This window comes from Parasteatoda tepidariorum, chromosome 3, assembly GCF_043381705.1.
Source record: "Parasteatoda tepidariorum isolate YZ-2023 chromosome 3, CAS_Ptep_4.0, whole genome shotgun sequence".
NCBI lineage: Eukaryota > Metazoa > Arthropoda > Arachnida > Araneae > Theridiidae > Parasteatoda > Parasteatoda tepidariorum.
In genome coordinates this window covers 70179992-70201270 of record NC_092206.1, presented here as the reverse complement: position 1 = coordinate 70201270, position 21279 = coordinate 70179992, and the positions used below count along the sequence as shown (strand labels likewise).

The following is a 21279-nucleotide window of genomic DNA, read 5'->3' as shown; positions in this document are numbered from 1 at the left end:
AATGTGCGCAAGTTGAGCCAGAATTTTTTCCCCTTTAAATACTAAAATTTAAGTACCTTGAAAAAAAATATAGTTTTGATGTATGAAGAGGAGTATTTATTTCTGTAGACACAATTACTATTTGTGAATTTCTATAATATTTTGGAGCAGTGCCTATCATTTTAATACACAAAATGACTGTGCTAACAAGAGTCATTTAAAATTTTCTTGTATGTAAAACAAAAATTGCAATTTTTCAAGAATTATAGAAAAGCACCATCTAAATTTATAACTATATAATACTGGTCACAGCCGACCGGACTGTGTAGTGGTTCTGGGTTTGAATCCCGGGCAAGACATGGGTGTTCTTTCATTCTCTATACTATCTGTCTTTACTATGGAGCAAGGTTGGCCCACCTAATATGAAGCCCCTGAACAAGTGGCCAACAAGTCTGCCCTACCGATACCTGAATGACGAGTGTCAATCGAGCAGGCATTGGAGAAAAAAAAAACTAGTACAAAAATTAAATATATGTTATATTGCCATAATTTTATAATAGTTTGCTTACAAATGTTACTTGAAAAAAAAAAACTTCGATCATGAATAGCTAAGGATCTCTATTTATAACTAATTTACCTTTAAGTTTCTCTCATAAATGTTAATATTTGTGGCTTTGGCAATGTTGATACCATGTCAGAAGGCTCCTTTTGGTAACACAAATGTGAGTTGAAAAATATCTTTGCATAATAAATTTTTTTATGTATCTAACCTAATAATTTCTTTTCCTTTTAAACTATATTTCCTGGGAGGTATTTTACAATTGCATTACTTTGTATTGTGTTACATTGCAGGTCAGGTTTTATATACTTTGCAGCTACATATGGTTAATGAAACTTCTTTAGAATTTAGTTTGAATTTTCAATTTAACTGTTATATATAGTATATTAAAAAGGTGATTGCAAAAACACTTATTAAACAAGTTAACTCTAGTTTAATGAGGTGTTTAAAATAGAAAACTAATGGATTAAGTTATGATAAATATAATATTTATCTGAGGAAAAAAAAATATTTTCTAACATAGTATACACAATACCTTGAAACAATTTAAAGTACTCTCTATAATATTTAAAGTGATAATGAAATAAAAAATTAAGCGATGTTATCCAAACTTCACAAACATTAACATGCTTGTCAGATCTTAAAATTATCTAAATTTTGTCTAAGTCAGTTGAAATCAAAAATATTGCTTCTCTTTAAATATATGAACAAAATCTTTGGCGAAATTCTATAGTTAAAGAAGTTGGAAGGTCTGTATGTAGCATATAACAATACAGCATGCCATTAGAAAAATGGGAATTTAAGCTTTTTTGCTTTATAGAATAAAATAAGCCACCCAAGAGCAAAAGCATTTTTTTTTTGATAGAATAAAAGAAACTCACCACAACTTAAAATACATAATTTAATGGAATTCATACATTCAGCCACAATAAACTTCATTAAAATCTTATAAAACAAGCTACAATAGATCATATTAAACAGTCAACATCTTAGGCAAAATATATATAAGTGCATAGTAAAAGAAATATTTTAAGCAGATTGTGATAATCATATATATTTAGAAAGCCTATAACTATGTTCCCGTCCTTTTCATAAGATTTGCTGTGTGTTTCTTTTGTAAGATTTCAAGTCTTCAACTTTTATCCTAAACCATGGTCTTCAAAAAATCCTTGTGGTGTCTCCTCCTGTAGTGTAAATTGACCATTGATAATTAATATCAAATGACAATACTGTGCATTGTAAACTATATATAACTCATTTTGTGAAGAGTTGTGAAAGTGTTAACATTAAAAATATTTAATATATAGAATTGAAATTATTATACATTAGTTCATCGAGCATAGCCTTTAATTACATCAATCACAAAGAGTACAATAAGAAGTGTTGAAATCTAGTACACCAGATTTATTATTTATCAAAAACCTAATTGAACAAAAAATGTTGAATTCAAATTAGAAAGATAAAGTGAAATATAAAAATGCAATATAATGTAAGTTTGCATGCCTTTATTGAAAGCTGGGTACTAGACAAAAATCTCTGCAGTAAAATGTTCACTAAGTTTATTAAAAAGAAAGACATTTACTACTAAACTTTGTTAATTATCTTAATGTAGCAATTCTATAGTTCAAATTTTGTGTGGATCATATAAGAGAAAAATAAAAATGCATCAGTTGCACACACTATTGGTGGAGAGCCAGGGGTTGCGAGTTTGGTCCTAGAAGCGGACAAAACCGGTGTGTTATGCAGCCAAATGCCTGTTAAATTTGTAATGACTAAAAGTTTTTTTGTTGGTTGTGCTGTATAAGTTAGGACAGAGAAGTACAAACTTAGGCATTGTCCATGTCATATGTCCGGGGTTCAAAATTAAATGGCATCCTTACCATGAAGGCAAAAAGGGGTTTAGTTACTGAGGTTAAGTGATGAGTGTGTACAGCTGATGCACTAATGACAATGCTTGGTGCAGATTCCTGGCACTTAGCTAATGTATAAATATCAAAGCTAATAATGCAATGAAATAAAAACTGGTGAGTCAAGTTTTTAATAACTAATGAAGAAAAGAAATAAAAAAAAGTTTAATAATATTAGTTTTGGACATAATAATTCAGTTATTTTAAATAATAAATAAGTTTCTTTAAAAAATTTATGTGTAAAATATGTTATACACAGTATAAGAGTGAAATTAATACTAATGGTTGTAATTTTATGAAGGTTTCCACAGACCTGGCATTTTACAGGCTGACTGAAGTCTGGATAAATTTTAGGAAAAAATTATCAAATGCTGTTAGTTTGTGAAGACAGCAAAAGGATAGTTTGATTTGATCAACATAGTTAGAAAATTCCCTCTGCTTTCTAAGCTTCTGATATGTATGTGAGTACTCACAATTTAACCACAGTTATAACAAAAAAAAAAAAAAAAAAAAAAAAAAAAAAAAAAAAAAAAAAAAAAAAAAAAANATACAAAAAGATTTATGATGCTTAAATTAATTTCAGTTAAGTGTATTCCTTTTGCACAATTCAGGAAAAAATATTATCCAGCAGGATTTCAAAATTCGAATGGTTTTAAAAGTAAAAATAAATGAATAAATAAAAATTATGATTAATGTTATAATTATGAATAGATGGTGGCTATCGTTAATGTTTCAAAAAAGGATTGATAAAAACAAATTAAGGCTTTAAACTAAATAATAATATTAACAAAAATATGCACAATAAGATATATGCATTGTTAAAATACAAAATACTTCTAGATTTTCCATTTTATATCCCATTTCATATAGAAACTTCTTATTTTATTGTGTGTTCTAAGTGTCATTGTCTATTATTTATAGTTATGACACCTCTCTAAAAATAACTGTTTAATTAGTTTTAAATGAGGTTTTTTCAGTTTCTTTTTGTTTTCTCGAATATCTTCTGAAGTATAGGGCTTCATCAGTCACAGAAATTGTAAAAAAATATCCAATGACATTTCTTTTATTTTTAAAAGATTAATGGTTAATTTTTTATTTAGATTTAGGAAAATATAAAATCAAAGTTAAGCTCTATGAAAAAAAAAATATTCCAACAGATGAGTCAATGGATAACCTGATAAAAAGTGACAACTTTGTGATAAAACAGTAAATATTAAATAAAAACAAAAAGCTACATTGGGTAAAGAAATGAATAAATCTCATTAAACGGAAAACTGAGATACTATTTCTTCTCAGATTCAAGTTTTAATAGACACATTAAGACATGTTTCTCACAATCTCAAAATCTAACTACGCTCATATTTTTGGAAGCTCATACTTAAATTATGTCTGAAATACTTTTAAGGTAATTTGCAAAAATAGCCCAAAAATAAAAATCACTACTGTAGTTATATAAGATTTTTAACGAAATCCCCCACGCTACACAATAAATGTATAATATTTAAGCTTTAAAAAAATGAAGAACAAAAACACATTTTTCACACATACACATAAATGTTTAAATGAATTTAATTTTATATTCTAGAATCATCTTTAGGCAAAAATTTAGCACAGCATCAATAAAAAATATTTGTAAATAGTATATAATTAATTTTATATAGTAATAAAAAAGAGGATTTTTTTAGGTAATTCCTTGTATACAAATATACTTTTAAAACTTACAGTACAATAAACATTTCAAATATTTTAAAGACAATGACACATTTAATATTTTTCTTAAAACATCATTTATCAAGCTCATAAAAATACTTTTCTTAACATACATAAATACGAAAAGTGTAATAAACATAAAATACGCACCATTTAGCACCCAGCACGGAATTGCTTTTTTTTAAAAAATAAAACTTATTATCAGAACTCATGGAAACAGAGGCAAATATTTAATTAGAATTTTGAGAAACGCCAAAATGAAGAGGTTAATGTAAAATGTATATAAGTTTTTTTAATGGTTTATGAATTTGGTTCTGACTTTGATTATAAAGATATAAATACTTTCCTATTTTCCTCTGCTACTATAGGCAAAAAAATTTGAATACAATTTAATTTTAATTAAATAAAATTTAAATAAACAATAAAATTATTAATATTTTGTATTACTTTGATAACATTTGAGTTATATCAACAAAATTTTGGTACTCATTGGCGGGACAATAGATTTAAAGTCAGCATTTATTATTCCTTCATTTTAGCAAATTGTTTCATATATATTATTTTTTTAAACTTTTTTTCTGTTTAAAATAAATTTATTTCCCTGATTATTTATATTCACTTTTTTTCTCACTATAACAAGCAACTGTAGCTTATAAAAAGCTACATAGCTACAATATTTATATAATGATATCTATTCTAAGGTAAACGTCTTAAACTTAACTATTTGGTAATGTAGATGATTACATTTAAAAAAAGATAGACATTGATAAGAAGCCTTATTTCATTTTTGGCATTCTAACTATTTGTGAAATTATTTAAAAACTAAGACATCATTGATATAACAGGTGATTTCTACAATGTTTATAAAAAGTTATCTACAATAACTGGAGTTACTAATGAAAATAAAATAAATAAGTATAATTTTATATTAACAGACACATTAATTTGAAATTCCAAACAAAATTGTTTGAATCAAACTAAATGTCTCTTATATTTGAAACAAATAATTTTTTGTTTAATTTTAAATTTGAGAAATTTTACGTGAGGCAACACTGAGAAATATTGTACATGTAAAATGTGCTTTACAAATATTATAAGTGCTAAGAAATATTAATAGTATAACTTAAAATGTTAAAAATTAAAGAATATAATTCATTAAATTAAATTTGCAATACTATAAATTCTTCAATAATCTTTTTCAAATATTAAAAGACAAAAATAATTTTATACAATGTGATGTTATTGAATGAACTTATGAAATTCAAATCAATATATGGCTTAGTAACCGATTCAGCGTTGCATCCTCAAGCTCACAAGCAGTAAGAATATTTTTTATTTTTTTTTAAAACTTGATTTTGTGACAGAACATAGTATGTTCATAACACTGTATCGGTTACAAAGCAACTTTATATATTGTAAAATTTTTGTGAAATAAATAAATATTTGACAAAATCTTAATTCATAAAATAAATTTTTCTATCAAAACAATTAATAATAATAAAAAAAAAAAATTCAGAATAATTTAAAAAATTCACTCACAAACATTAGCCTTATTAAGTTAATTGTATTGACATGCATTTTTAAAAATCTTTTTTGTTCAATTTTTGCCAAAAAATTTCGATTAAAAAAAAAAGATTGGATAACTTCATGCATTTATTTCTCCACTCCAACAAATCATTTGAAATTGATAAAAACTGAATTGAAAGTAAAGAAACTTATTTGTCGATAAAAGTAATTAAATAAACTAATAAAAACTAATCAACTAAAAGAATTGAAAGATTGTGAAATTGCAGACACTTTAATTATGAAATCAAATTAAGCTTTTAAAATATTTTTGAACTAATGCAATATTCAAAACGGACAAACAACATCAAAATACAGTTAAATTTGAATGAAAAAATAGCATTAAATTGTTTTAAATGAATAAAATAGAATTAAACTAAACCAAATTCTTTCAGTGCATTTTCCACAGCTTCATCCTTTATTTTAGTATGCAGAAAGAAAAAAAAGTTTAAAAACATTTAGTTACTGAACTAAGACGGTATAAGGAAGAAATTTATAAAGGAATAAATATTTGAAAATTTATAATGATAAAGCTTACTTTAGTTATAATCTTTAAATGTATCATTTCTTTCAGGGGAAAATAAAAATCCTTACACAGAAATACATTTTTAAAATTAAGTTTATTTTATAGTAGTTAAAAAAATAAATAATGCGACGAGTCTACTGAGAATGCATGCTATTTTCTGAACATAATTTTTTAAGTAAAAAAAAAAAAAACTTAAAAAGGGAAGAACATTCAGTTAAAAATTTTTCTATTATTTGAGAGACTTTAATGATAGTTTGTAGTTAGCTCTATAATTTGTATTTTATTTGTAAAAGTATTTTAATTGATATAAAATAAGGTTGAGTAAGTCTTAAGCACAAGAAATGCATAGCTAATGTTATAATCATAAAAAAAAAGAAAAATTCTCACCTCTTGTAGTAGATCTTGTGCAGCTATAGCTTTTAAAACATTCTTTTTGCTAGTTTCCTGGATTTCTCCCCCAAGAAGTAATTCATCAAGAATAAAATAAGCTTTTTCAAAGTTGAAAATGATATCAAGTTCACAAACCTAAAACATATAAAAAATTAGCCTAAATTTGCTGTAGAGCTTTATTTTAAATTTGAATCTTTTAATTATAGTTTAAATTTGAAATACAAATATGTATAGAATGTAGATGTTAAAAATGTATTATTTTGTGTTAAAAATTTATGTAATGAAATTCGGATACATATAAATTATATTTTAGTAATATAAATTAAACTAAACCTATTAAAACTGAAGTCACACTTGAACATTAACACAAATTTCAGTATCAATTGACAAAATTGAAGATTGACATGTACAGTGCATCAAAAAAAAAAGAGAAGAGAATCACCTTGTATAATTTTTGATCTAATGATTGGATCTTCACGTTCTACGACTTTATATAAATGACTCAAGGAGGTGTCATATACCTCTATACCAATCTATAAAATACCTCAAATATGCTAATTAATAAGCACAGACGATATTTTAAGTTACGAAATACTTTCGCTGAATAAACATACCCCTTTTTCAACGAATTCGGATTTCTAATCCCCGAAATGTAAGGGATCGCTGCAATCTGGGAAATATGGTCCCAATAATTTGGTCAGAAGAAAGCTCCAAAATTTAGACCCCTTAATGTTAATTTTATTTTTTGTATATTTCGATACATCTTGAGAACTTTTTAAGCGAATAGAAATATTTTTGCACACTATTATAAAATTCATTGGTTCAAAGATAACATCATGCAAAAAATAACTTTTAGCAAATATTTATTAATTTTTATTATTTTATTAATTAATAGTGGGAAAAATTTTGAATTGAAATGTATAAAATATTTTGCATCATTTTAAAGAATATAATTTTATATGACAAAATACAAACTTTGAGCAAAATTGGTCGAATAGTTCCTGAGAAATCACTTTTTAAATATCTGACTTTTTGAAATCCAATTTTTCAGGAACTTTCTAACCAATTTCGCTCAAATGTTGTATTTTGCCATGTAAAACTATATGCTTTAAAATGATGCAAAAAATTGTATACATTACAATTCAAATTTTTTTTCCGACCATTATTAAATAAAATAATAAAAAAGAATAAATATACACTAAAAGTTATTTTTTGCATGTAATTATCTTTGAATAAAGGAATATTTTAAACTTTTAGCAAAAAGTTTTCAGTTTGCTTAAAAAGTTCTCCAGATATAGCAAAAAAGTAAAATTAACATTAAGAGGTCCAAACTTTGGAGTGCTCTCCTGACCAAGCTATGGGGACCATATTTTGCAGATTGCGGCTACCACTTATATTTTGGGGGTCACAAATCAGAATCAGTAAAAAAAAAGGTAGTATGTTTATTCAGAGAAAGTAGGGTTTTGTGTCTGATTTTGTAACTTAAAATATTCTTTGCACTTATTAAATAGCATATTTGAGGTCATCCCCTCGAGCCAATAAGATAAAGTCCTAGAATGTGAAGATCCGATCATTAGATCAAAAGTTATTCAAGGCGGTCCTCTTTTTTGCTACTGTACATTGTTATGTAGTAAATCATAGTCAATTGTTGATAATCATAAAGTTGTAATAGGGCCATAGATTTTATAATTGTTATATTTATGTGGGTCTTTTATTCATTATCATTGTTAGGTACTTTAATTAAACAACTATTCTACAACACTTTAATTGTTAATGAAGCTGACCTTCAAGTTGAGTCTGTTAGCAAAAAGGTTTTTGTTGGAAAGCAGTGCCACTGCTGCTCCCTCATAAAGAGATGAATTTACCTAGCAACTTGCAACCAATAAGTAGAGAACATTATCAGTTACGACTTAAGTTTTCTTCTTCATTAAGTTAGAGATTTGGCTTGCTGTTAGACGAACCGGCTCTTGTGATGTAGCTGTAGGATTTTTCTGGGAGAATAAGTTTAAGATGGAAAAGTAGTTTTTTTAAAAATATCCATGATTCTTTTCCTCTCTAATTTGTCGAAGTTATGAATCCAAGATATTCCAATTATTAAACTTAGTAACTCTAATAATGTCAATCATTATTTTGCTTATATAAACTTTTACTAAAAATTTTTTTGCAGTAAATATTCCTTTTTTTTTAAAGATTAAATATCTTAGTTTTCACTAAATAGCATAAGTCAGTCTTAACTCATTTCCCCCCCTTTGTGTTGTATCTTCAGTTTAAATCCATAGGATCAATGTTAATAATAATAGATAAACAACATTTTCTATTTACCAAACATAAATGGAATAAGGTCAGTAAGGTTTGAAAACAACGGTAAAAATCATGGTTTTTACTGTCCTGTTAATTTAATGGTCGAAAACCCTTTGGTCTGTAATTAGATTTTGTAGAATTTAAGCAATGCCAAAAACTGAGAAATTGAAAATAAACCATAATACAAAATTAGCAAATTAAAATTAAACTTTCATTAAACATTATTTCTATCCTTTGATTGTAATCAATAAAAGTAAATTCAATCAAAATTATTTATGTTACATTTTTGGTCTTAAAGTGTACAAAAATAGACACAAAAGCATAATTTATTATAGTGTGATAATTAAAAGCATAGATATTAAAGGGTAAGTTCGATTTTATGTCAAAAATACTAAACAGTTAAAAAATGAGTAAAACAGTATAATGAATAAAAAATCAAGAATTAATAATAGTAAACAATAATTACTACCAAATTAAAAATTTAGCCTTCGAAAAATAAACTGAAAAAAAAAGGACACTATTCAACACTATTATGAAGTTATATAAATTTTTGAAGATATTATTTGAGTTTATGTATAATGTAATAATAGTATGTATAATGTAATAATATGTATATGTATAATGTAATATGTATAATGTAATAATTTATGTATCTGCAATAAAAGCGGCTTTTTAAAACGGACTAAGTTGTAAAATGAAAAATAAATTTTTTTCAAACTCAAATGCTGAAAATACTTAATGTAAAGAAAACTCAGGTGTTCAAAAGTGTTAACAGCAAAGAAAATAACTAAATCAATAATAATAATCAAAATTAAATTCAACTTTCATATTTTTGAATTAAAAAAAAAAAAAACTTAACACTTAGGGTACCAATTTTTAGGGGAGACCAAAACATAAAAATACAATTAACTTTATGAATAGAACAGGACCACAGATGCAGAAAGTGAGTTATCTAAGTAAATCAAGTGAAAGAAAATTATACAAAAGGTTTATAATACAAATTTACTGTGATTTTTACATCATGTTTTTATAAATTTTAAAATGTAACATTTTGAGAAATAATAAAAGAAATAGAGGAGGTTTTATTTCTTAATAATTATTCGGTTTTGTATAAATTTCAGCATAAAACACTATACTGATTAACATGATGATGAAGCATCGCAGATTATATTTGCACAGTTAGTGTTAATATCTGATTAACCATTTGATACGTACACTTCCAAAATATTTATCCAGAAGTTCCACATAGCGGTGAATAATCTCCAAAGTAAGAAGTTCATTATCACACTGTTCTACGGCACAACAGAAGTATAAACTTGCATACCTAATAAGTAGTCAATAATCAATAGTCAGAAATAATGAGTACGTAATATTAAATGGAAAAAATATTTAATTAACAAGAATTTCAAAATAAGGACAAATTTCTCACAAAAATTTGACAATCATTTTTAACATTTAATTATACAAATATTTCAAAATTAAATATTGAAGCTAGTGTAAGTGTTTGATAGATAACAATATGCAAGCACTATTTTGTTGCTGATGCAAAGAATGATCAGATTCTGATGCATGTTTATAGTATCAAAAAGACCACCTGTCCATCTAATTTGCTTATGTGGTCTCTATATGTTGTTTCAACATTATACTGGTTTGAGCTAATATTTTTACAGAATATTTTTACTTTTCATTAATGTATCATTAAAAAAATTTTGAATTATTTTCTGTTTCATAAACACAAAATAGATGGCATAAATTTTTTTTTGTTTATTTATTTATAACAAAATCTTAGCCCTACAATCACACATTTCCAGAATTTTTTTTATTAGTAAACCTATGTATAAAACAAACATTGTATAAAATTATTATGCTTAACATACTTTAGACTAGGCATTTCTTTATTTAAGGAATTATTGACATTATCAACCTTCACCTATCAAAAGGTACCCCAATATAGAATCAAGTTAAAATTTCTTATATACTAGTGAAGTGAGGTTTTTTAATAATTGCAGTGGAAGTTACACCACACTTTCTATCCAGGACTCAAAATTAGCTACAGTTCTTCAGGCAGGCACTGCTAAATACGCAGCTCAGACCAGCATGACGTAATTATCAGAAGTCCCATAAGACCAGCAACTGATCAATTAAGTGTATGCTGATATCCCCCCCCACAATTTGTCTGTTTTTATCAAAAAGTATTATACTTCATCATAATTGTGATTATTTCAGTTTCTCTGCAATTTTTCATCCAGCTTCACTTTAATAATTTTCTTTCTTATTCTTTACTTTTAATATTAAATATGATTTACTCAAGGCAAAATCATGAATTTAAATTCATAGAAAAACATCTGCCATTTAACCTATTTTATTAAAACAAAATTGCAATTTTTGTAAGCACAAAAAGATTTAAATATTGTATTTTTTAAAATTTGTTTTGTTTATTATATAAATTTTTTTTATTCATATAAGAGGCACTTGAACAGATCAGTGTATATGTATACTTAATTTCTATCCTTGCTTCTAGTTAATAATAACTTTCATCATAAAAAAAGTGTATCATACAGTTGAAGCTTGAAATTTTCTAAACAGTTTGAAATATTCTTGAATAGATTTTTTTATTCTTAATTTTTTTCTGAATGCAAAGCATTGTTTCTAAAAAAAAAAAAAAAAACTTTATATGCAAAGAAAATATGATGAAAAAAATTCAAAATTAATTGCAAGTAATATATTAAGAATCGATTTTGAAAGGGACAAGTTGATATAGATTTATTCATATCTAAAAAATTTTTTAAAATGCATTTATCTTTCACAATCAACAAATGTGCAACTTTACCCATGTATATGTCAATCCCTGGAATTTTGTCAAATTAAAGGGGTTTGAAAAGTTAATTTATGCACCAAGATGTACAGTATATGTAATGAGGAAAATGATATACAATATATGTATTTTCCTCATATATAACTTGACAAAATTAAGAATATGAAAAAAAAAAAAAATTAAGATGTCATACACAATAAAAACAGGCAACCCACAATATATCTAGTGATTTGATAAAATTTAAATGAAATAAATGTGCTTTATGGAAATTTGAAAAAACCTATACTGATAAATGTTACATTTATTTACAAAATAAAATTATTTCAAATTTTCTTTTTGAAAGAATGCAAAAGGTAACACGCATATTATAATTTATACTTGAAAGTTACGCAATCATTTCAAAATAAATAAATGTGAACCCTTTAGAAAGAAATACCTTTTATAAACAACTTTCAGTTCTCTCCATTCCAGAAAAGAACACATTTTTGGTTTTCTGGTTAAAATTGTAGTAACCAATTCTCTAGTTATTTTCTTTTTTAGTCGATCAGGATGAGCAACATACCACTTTTGAAGTCTCAACTTACCTTGCCGGCTAAATAAAAGCATAAATTGCATCTGAAAGAAAAGTTTTTAAAAATGAAAGACTGTTAATAAATAATGTGTACCATTGAAAAATTAATTTTTTTTACTAATCATTAAACACTCTAAGTTTGTTTATTTTACAAAAAAAGACTAAAATAATAATTAGGAGAAGATTGGGCATAGCGGGACCACCCCCTTTTAAATCTATTTCTATCCAACTCTTTTTGCTCACACGAAATTACAGATGGTATTTGTTGTATACAAGTAAAAAAACTACATAGGAAATATATCAAGGAAGTCACTTTGAGCAGATTTTATGTTTTGAACTGCTCAAAGTAATTTCTCTACCTTGAAGTTTTTTTCATCTTGTAAAGATTCAGCTGCTTTCTATATCTACTGAATAATATTTCTAGAAAGAAAAAGTTTTAAGGAAAAGTATCAAAAAATATAATTTGTTATTTATTTAAAATAGATCAATCATAATTGATAAATTTGTTTTTACACATATAATTACATCAGTAGGGAAAATTTTTATAGACGCTAAATTTTGTTCATCGATCAAGTTTTCAAGACACCGACTAAAATTAAATTCAGCAGCAAAAAATCATGTACCTTCGATAAAATGTTTAAGTCAAAGGAGGTAATCTCTAAGAACAATCAACCTCCATTTACAACCATTTTACTGTAGAGCAGAGAGTGGCTGCTCTCAAGAGGTTTCACTATATTAAACTAAATTCTTAAGTTAAAAGGGAGGGGAGTGTGGAACCTACGGCGAAAAAATTGCAAAATTTTGTAGCATCTGGACAGTAGCATGTGCGAAACTTTTTTAAAAAAAAAATCATAGAAGGGGAATAACTGGAAGGGATTTAACTTTTAACTTACTGGTAGTGACCCGAGGCATGTTATATATTTCAAAAATTTTGGGGAAGCACAAAGAAACCGTTAGAGTCTAGGGGATTGTAGTAGGTGTGTAAACAAGTACCAACACAAAAATATCTCCCAAAATAAAATAAAGTTAATTAGCTTAGTTTAGGGTCTTTCAAACCTAAGGTACGGCCTTACCTTTACTTATTAATAAAGAGTTACTACAGACATGCCAATGATATATTTCAAATAGCAGATCCGCCAGCTGCTATAGGTTAAAATTGCCTTATTTAAAAATGAATAACAGATGAAAGTTGTGAATAAAATCTTTACAATGTAGTAGTAAATGATCATGGAAACAAGAAGACGCTATGTTTCAGGATTATAGTTCATTATTTTAATTGTGAATCTCTTATTTCAATTTCGGTTTTTAGTTTTCGATAATCATAAAATGTACAGTGTTAGCTGGATTAAAGGATTTAAGATTAGTCTTATTTTTAACTTCCATAGAGCTACAAACTTTCTAAATTTTTTTTGAAAATTTCTTCGAGTGGAAGGTGATATTTCCGTATCATGATCTGTATCGCCAAGGGGCCAAATTGATTTTAAACTTACAAATTTAAAAAAAAAAATGTAGATGTTTGCCAGGGGGTGGCTAAGAGTTATACCTTTCGAGTTAGTCCCTTTCAAACAAATTTATACAATAAAATACGCCAATTTTTCATACAAACAGGGCAACAATAATGTGTCTGCCACAGATCACGATACAGAAATATCCCCAATTAATTTTCGGCTTATAGAATTTTTCTTATTTTTGAAGCAAAATATACAATTCAGAGCAAGAAAAATGGGAAAATAGTAAAAATTGTGAGTTCTAAGCTCCACCCTGAAGTACAAGCACATATTTCTAAAAAGTTTGCTTCAGAAATATCAAACGTATTAAAAAATTACCATTTTTATAAATAAAATATGGAATGTTAATGAGATAAGTAAAAAATTATTAAAATTAATACAGTGGTAACGGAAACAAAATTATAGTTCGTTCCGTCTGCACTGTTGCAGTAGAATTTGTCAACATTTATAGCTTCACTTCATTTCATCCTTGTGAACCAGATATTTTGAAAAATAAAGTAATTATTTTCCTAACTATCACAGATCCTTGCAATATAGTGTTAAGAACCTCTTCTGTAATTTAATAAGCTCTTATTGTGGCATTAAATAATATAACTATAAATTTATTTTTCGATTGTCTTTATGATAATAATGATTGATAATAGAACTGTAACTGCAAATAAACAAATACAAACTTTGTTATTCATCGCCAATTTTCAATAATGCGCCAAGCTAAAATTTAATTTTTAGTAAATTTATTTAGTTATAAGATAATCTGCCTCAATTTATTTACTGAAGAAATTAAGAGAATTTTGACGAGTTCTATAATCTGTGCTATAAATAGTTTTTTTAAATTCCATTTACTGAATATCCAGGAATAAAGAAAGCTATTTTGGCGTCCAATTAATGTGACTTTGACAGGTCGTCTCCATTTTTAGTTCTAGCAACCATAAGTGTTGTCAAATCAAATGCAAAACAATAACAAACAAGATGACACGATATACGAATGGACCTGTTTCTCAAATTATTTGTCGCAATTCAACAAATGGGTTGAGTTGGTCTAACAAACTTAATCTTTTATTAAATAGTTTCAATTTGAAGCGTAAAATAGGTATGATGTTTTATATAATTTATTATTAATGGGAACAGTAAAGTTATTATTGTCGTAAATGACACTCTCATTACCATAAAACCGGTTTATTTTTAGAAAAGTAATGTACAAATTTACTGTTTAAGTTATTTAAGAGAGTTAGATTTCTAGTTATTAGCTTAAAAAAGTATTGCAATACTTCGTATGCATTCAGAATGTTCAATAATTAGTAATGATTATGTGTGATAATTAACTGTTCATATAGAAGATTGTAATGAGCATTGATTGCTTTAAATACAGAACTATTATTTTTCTGCGAATTGACGTAATGATGATCAATGGAATGTTGTAACACCCGAACTACGTTAGGTATGGGAATTCTAGCTGCTACTATATTCATATTAAGCCAAATTTTCGACCAAATTCTTAAAGCTACTATATTCATAAAAATTATAAATAATTATTTTTTTAAGATCAAGATAAATTTATAGTATTGCAATTTCAGTGAATTAAAGAAACAATTAAAATGTGACAAATTATTAACATATTTTCACTGATTTAATGGTAATAATGTATCTTAAAAAATAGTGTAAATTACATAAACAAAGTAACAGCAAAGTAATGAAACTATGTTTCAATTGCTAAAAAATAAATTCTTTGGCATAATAAAAGTTCTAAAAATGTTTTATACCAAAGTTATTAAAACTTCTTTATTCCATAGCTAACTTAAATAAAAAATTTTTTTTTGCTGGGCATATCGAATAGGGATTTTTATAACGGATTTTGACAATAATAACAATTCCATTCAGATTTTGATAAATTGTGAAAAAATAGAATACTTTTGAAACTGTTATTAAAATTATATAGTACATTCTTCCTATTGAAGGTTATTTTAAAATATTTATGTAATGAAGTTATACATTTTTTGAATAAAAGATACAATATGCATTGCGTGGGAATATTTCCATATCATGATCTGGCTCGCCAAGGTGCCAAATAGATTTTAAACTTGCAAATTTTTTGAAAAAAAAAAAAACATGTAGATGTTTGCCTGGGGGTGGCTATGAGTTATACCTTTCGAGTTTGTCCCTTTCTGTGATGATTTTTTTTAGTTTCTCGTGTGCCACTGCCCGGAAGATCCAAGACTTGGCGATAATTCTGCCACAGATCACGATATCGAAATCTCCCCATTTACACAACTGCTATAGAAAAAAAGAAAACTAACAAACAAACTTTGTTTTCTGAATTTTATTATGTTACTAACATCAAACAAGAAAAAAAAAACTTACAAATATAATTTATAAAGTAATCTGCTATAATGATAAAAGTAAGGAAAAATTTAGAGCTTATTTAACTATCCGTGTGATTGAACTGTTAAAAAAAATCTCATCCGAAGATTTTCGACTTCAAAAAGCTGTAACTAAGTAATTAATATGAAAAATAATTGTTTTAACTTTGATTGTAGAACTGGGATATAATCTAGTTTACACTTAGAAGCAATTTAAATTATAAAAATGCTATAATAAGCAATTATTATAACAGCAGTATTTTTTAAAAATTTTAATGCCTCAAAATTTTAAAAATGAACTTTTAATAATTTTCTTCGTTATATTCAAGTTATTTCCCTTTTAACAGAGAGTTAAAAAAATGAAAGTGCTAAAAATCCTTTTTAAACATGGAAAAATAAAGTACCACCACACATCTTAGATTGGCTGATTGTTAACCATGCGCTTATGTCCAGAAAATTGATCTGACCTGAAATGACCGATTCCTTAGCCATGTTCATGGTAGGCTTTTAAGCGTAATCTGGAATCTGACATTCCCGATGGAATTCTTTCCTCTATTCCAGAAAGCTCGTGGTAGGGGTCCTGAGCTATTTCAAATTTGTGGTCTCATGTTGTAGTTTTATTTTTGTTTTTATGACTCATCGAAATACAAAAGAGTAGTAAACTTTTTAAGTCAGAGTAAATTTTGCACATTCATTAATTGAATTATTACAAAGACAAATTAGACAAAGTTGTAATAATGGACAGTGGGTCTTTTTTTTATCATCAGTTGTGTAGTTAATAAAATATTTATGTTAAAGAATATGAATATCTTAACATAGGGATTTGTAGGATAGTAATTCCTGATGAAAATGTTCACTTTTATTTGGCCTCTATAAAAAATTTCTAGTAAAATTAAATTTTATTTCATCTAAATGTTTAGCAAATACAATAAACTATGAATATTTTACAAACAATCGATAAAGTTTGTTAATAAAGAAATATCTTGTTATTTCTTATCTGGTAAAAAATAGAAGTTTAAAATCAGTGATTATAATCTGACAGAAGTAAAAAACCTTTATAATCCATATCTCTTCGAGACATTCATTTTTAGGGATTCTATTTTCATGCTTCTATTTAATTGTTTCATGCTTCTATTTAATTTTAATGCAATTTTATAAAATTGCATTAAAATTTCTTATGTTTGATCTCTCAAATATGTTTTCTGTGCTTAAGGTCCCAATGAAGAAGATTGTAAGTCATTTTCTATTGGAGGAGAGCAAGTGGGAATTATTAGACCGGATATTTGGCAAGAACTTTCACATTATCCTGATATATTTCGTTTTGATGAAAAACGCAGCCAAGTATTGCTCAATCCTGAATGGCGAACGTATGATGAGAGAAGTGATAAATTAGATCATTTTTTGAGACAATTGAGGACAAAAAATATATTTAGCACTTTAAATGGCTGGAGAAATGAGGTAAATGAACCAAGAAATAAGATCAATCTTCCTTTTTTTTTATTCTTGCTTTTATTTTGTGAAATTTTTTATTTCTTTTTCATGTATTAGTTTCTGACTAAAAGTATAACAATGCCACTAAAATTTTTTAGAAATATAACTTATAAATTTTATTTACAATTTTTATTTTACATTGGCTGGTTTTATAAACTTATATGTGATTATTTTATTGATAAACATTTTGGTATTGATTAAAATAAAAATTAGCTTTAAAACATTATCCTTAGTGTACTTCTTTGCATTGTTTTTCTATTTAAAAAATTTGCAATAATGATTCTTGAAATTGATTTAGCATTGCAGGTTAAATTATTCATGTTTTATAAATTTATGAAAGGTTGATATTGTTTATTTTTTATATTTAAGCAATTTAGATATTTTGATTATTTTTCAGTGCTATGATGTGAGTTCAAAATTTGGTGATGTTCCTGTAATGAAGATGGAACGATCTGCTACATGTATGCCTATAATCCATAAGTATCACATTTTTTTTATTTTTAAACAAAACAAACGCATAAATACAAAGAATATATATTTGTTGCCAAGAGGAAAACCCTGTCCAGGCGACAGAGAAAGGTAATACAATAAGTTTAAAATAGAAATAAAGAAAAAAAAAAGGGGGGATATTATAATCATAAATTATTTTGCTCATCATAAGACATATATTATTGAACACTGTAATAATAGAGGAAAAAATAATACATGAAGCTATATTAAAAAATAACAAAGTCAGCGTAAGAAATTCATTTTGATTGGCACAAGACTGGTATAAAAAATCAAATGCTTCCTTTAAAGTGAAAAATAGAGATCTAAATCGTCGATGTTCATCACAAATTGAAATAAAGCACTCTTGAAAGTAGAATATGTTTGGATATTTTGCAACTGAAATGATAATTTATTATATAATTTAGAAGCTAAGTAAAAAAACTGTTTTCTTGAAATTTCTTTTGTAAAGTGGGGAATCTCATATATTTCAGTTGGTCTACTTTCAGACACATTAGTTTTTAATTTGCATATTAATTTATTGTTGTGTAAATAAAGTAAAATACAAAGAAATACATTATGGCCAAATGGTAATAGATTAATTCCTGTATATATATTGATGGATACTTGAATTATTTATATTTAGAGAATTAATAATCTTGAAGCATTTATTCTGAACTGTGATTAAAGGAAGTAAATTAGTTTTATATTCACCGCCATATATTATTGTACCATAATTAATTAAAGAATAAAACCAGGAGCAATAGAGTGCTTTCACGAAATTAAAATGAATTTTATTCTTAAGGTGATAAAATTTAACTAAAACAAAGTGCAATTTTTAAATTAAATTGTTAAGATGTTTTTCTGTTTCAAATTAAAATCTATATATAGTGCTGAATATTTGATATTATTTACAGATTGTAGAATGTAGCATTGTCAATTTTCATTAGTACTTTTACAGGAGAGAGAGTGAAATTTTAAATTTAAGTTAAATTCTGATTTTCTTAAACTGAAATAAATATATTTAGTTTTATTTAGATTTAAATTTAAGTCATTTACTGTAAGCCATTTTGAAATTACGCATAAATCAGATTCAATTTGAAATATTATTTGATATTAATCAGTGCAAGAATACAAAATTACGGAATCATCAGCAGATATTATTATCTTACCAAAAAGTTTGAGTTGGCAAAAGTCATTGATGAATATAATAAAAATAAGGGTCCTAGAATAGATCCTTGAGGAACACCACGGTTTGTAAAAATATAATTACTAAAATTACTTCGGATTTTAGCTCTATGTTCTCTGTTTAAAAGATATGAAATAAACTAATTTAAAATAATTCCTCTGAAACCAGCATTTTGTTGGGATATTTATAAATGTTGTGTATTTTTTTAAAATAAAAACATTTCTTTATTAAAATATCAGTACAGACTTTACAAGTTCTGAAATAAAAAAATTATAGCAAAAAATATTATGAACTAATTTATTTTATATCAATTCAATCTTTAATTGTGCTACTTTTTTATTTATTTATTTATTGCTATCATGTTCTTTTCTTTTTTACTTCATGCTAACAAGTTTTTACCCACTATCTTAATGATTCTAATTTATTTCCCAAAGCTTAAAAAAGTTATGTTTTATGTACATAATATAGATTGTTGATGTAAATTAAAAAAAAATTATTATAAATGGATGCGTTAAATGTTAATTGATATGGCATAATTTTGATAATCTTTGTTGGATCATCGTCAAAATCTCATTTTGACGAAGGTTCAAATTATAATTCATGAATATATACAGTCAACACTTAATATCTAGACTCCTGTGGTCCAAACAAAAATGTATGTTGTAATGTTAGCTTGCAGTATCATGATTACATAAAATTAGTGCAAATATTTACTTTTATTTCAGAAATACTGGACTTATTTTGACTAAATCCTGATGCACTTATATAGAATAATGAAACTGACTAATTTAACTAATAAAAATTTTTTTTTAAGTCAATAAAGTGCAACTATATTTTAATGCAGTACATTAAAGGTTAAAAAAACTTTAAAATTTTTTTCAAATGTTATCTATTAATATTGTGCATAAACATTAGCCAATCATTTAATGCCTTTTCTAGATTTTGAAATTTTGCTTCACGAGAATGAGGTGATGAACTTAGAATATTTTCTTCTGTCTTTAGAATTACATCCTGTTTTATACTTATTGTAAAGAAAGTATCTTGAATATTTTAGCAATTTGTGATTTTAACGTTATTCTTCTATCCATGTCCTTTGAAATATTTAATTTATTCTCTAAGCATATAGTGTTACTTTGGTAAAGAGCAGTCACTTTCGTTAAATAACATACGTCCAGAAATCTAAAGGAAAGCCAAAATCAAGAATAATGTGAATAATATCAGGCGTTTCATCTCCAAAATAAATCACCTCTTACAACACTTCATGAAAAATAAGAAGATAGATTAAAATAATAAAGTAAATATAATGTTCAAGCTGAAAAAGTATGATTGATGAATATATTGAACTATTTGAAAAGTAATTTTGAAAGGTTATAAATATGCAGGGAACTCTAATTTCTAAATCATGATGCAATGTACACTTTAAATTCTCAATAATGGTAATTATCAATGTTTCACAATTCTTTTGACCATTGATTTTGCTCAGAAACTCCTAGATTTAAAAAAGGTGATCTTGTCACTCTTTCTTCATAGAGAATGTCTGTTGAGAGTTAACATCAAAAGAAACAGTGGTTTGAAGATTTTTCGAGACTTTTATCGTTTGACTTGTTGTCAATAGAAAAATTTTAATTATGAAAGTGCGAAAATGTCTAACACCTGTTTTCAGAGCAATTTTCTGGGAATTAAAAAAAATTAAACAATATTCTGTCACTATATTGAAATTAACAATTTAATTTGGATGTTCTAATCAATGTTAAAATAACATCACATCTATCTAACAGCAAACGGGACTTCTTGTAGCAGTTGTTATAATGGAAAGGTCACACTAGTGGGAAGTCGTACTAAAAAGTGTAGGATATATATATATATATATATATACATAATTTATTTTTTATTTATTTTATTTATTTATTTTTTGATACAGAGTCTC

At 26.0% G+C, this 21279-nt stretch overlaps 2 protein-coding genes across 3 annotated transcripts in view; one reads left to right on the top strand and one right to left on the bottom strand.

The window, feature by feature from the left end:
- Positions 1-1425: 1425 nt before the first annotated feature.
- On the bottom strand, positions 1426-14287 carry LOC107444044 (AP-1 complex subunit sigma-2). Its single transcript, XM_016058094.4, has 5 exons — positions 14148-14287; positions 12187-12365; positions 10151-10259; positions 6632-6769; positions 1426-1722 (listed from the first exon to the last, which is right to left on the bottom strand). The coding sequence occupies exons 1-5, from the start codon at positions 14148-14150 to the stop codon at positions 1678-1680; spliced, it is 474 nt and encodes a 157-aa protein (XP_015913580.1). The 5' UTR covers positions 14151-14287; the 3' UTR covers positions 1426-1677.
- A 196-nt stretch (positions 14288-14483) lies between these two features.
- The window catches only part of LOC107444071 (uncharacterized), a 16055-nt gene continuing 9259 nt past the window's right edge, over positions 14484-21279 (top strand). Inside the window, exons 1-3 of one of the 2 annotated variants that reach the window (XM_016058145.4) lie at positions 14484-14919; positions 17400-17644; positions 18075-18138. In XM_016058145.4, the coding sequence (XP_015913631.1) occupies positions 14799-14919; positions 17400-17644; positions 18075-18138 (430 nt within the window). In that variant the 5' untranslated portion in view covers positions 14484-14798. The remainder of the gene's footprint in view (positions 14920-17399; positions 17645-18074; positions 18139-21279) is intronic. The other variant, XM_043045341.2, reaches the window with a different exon arrangement.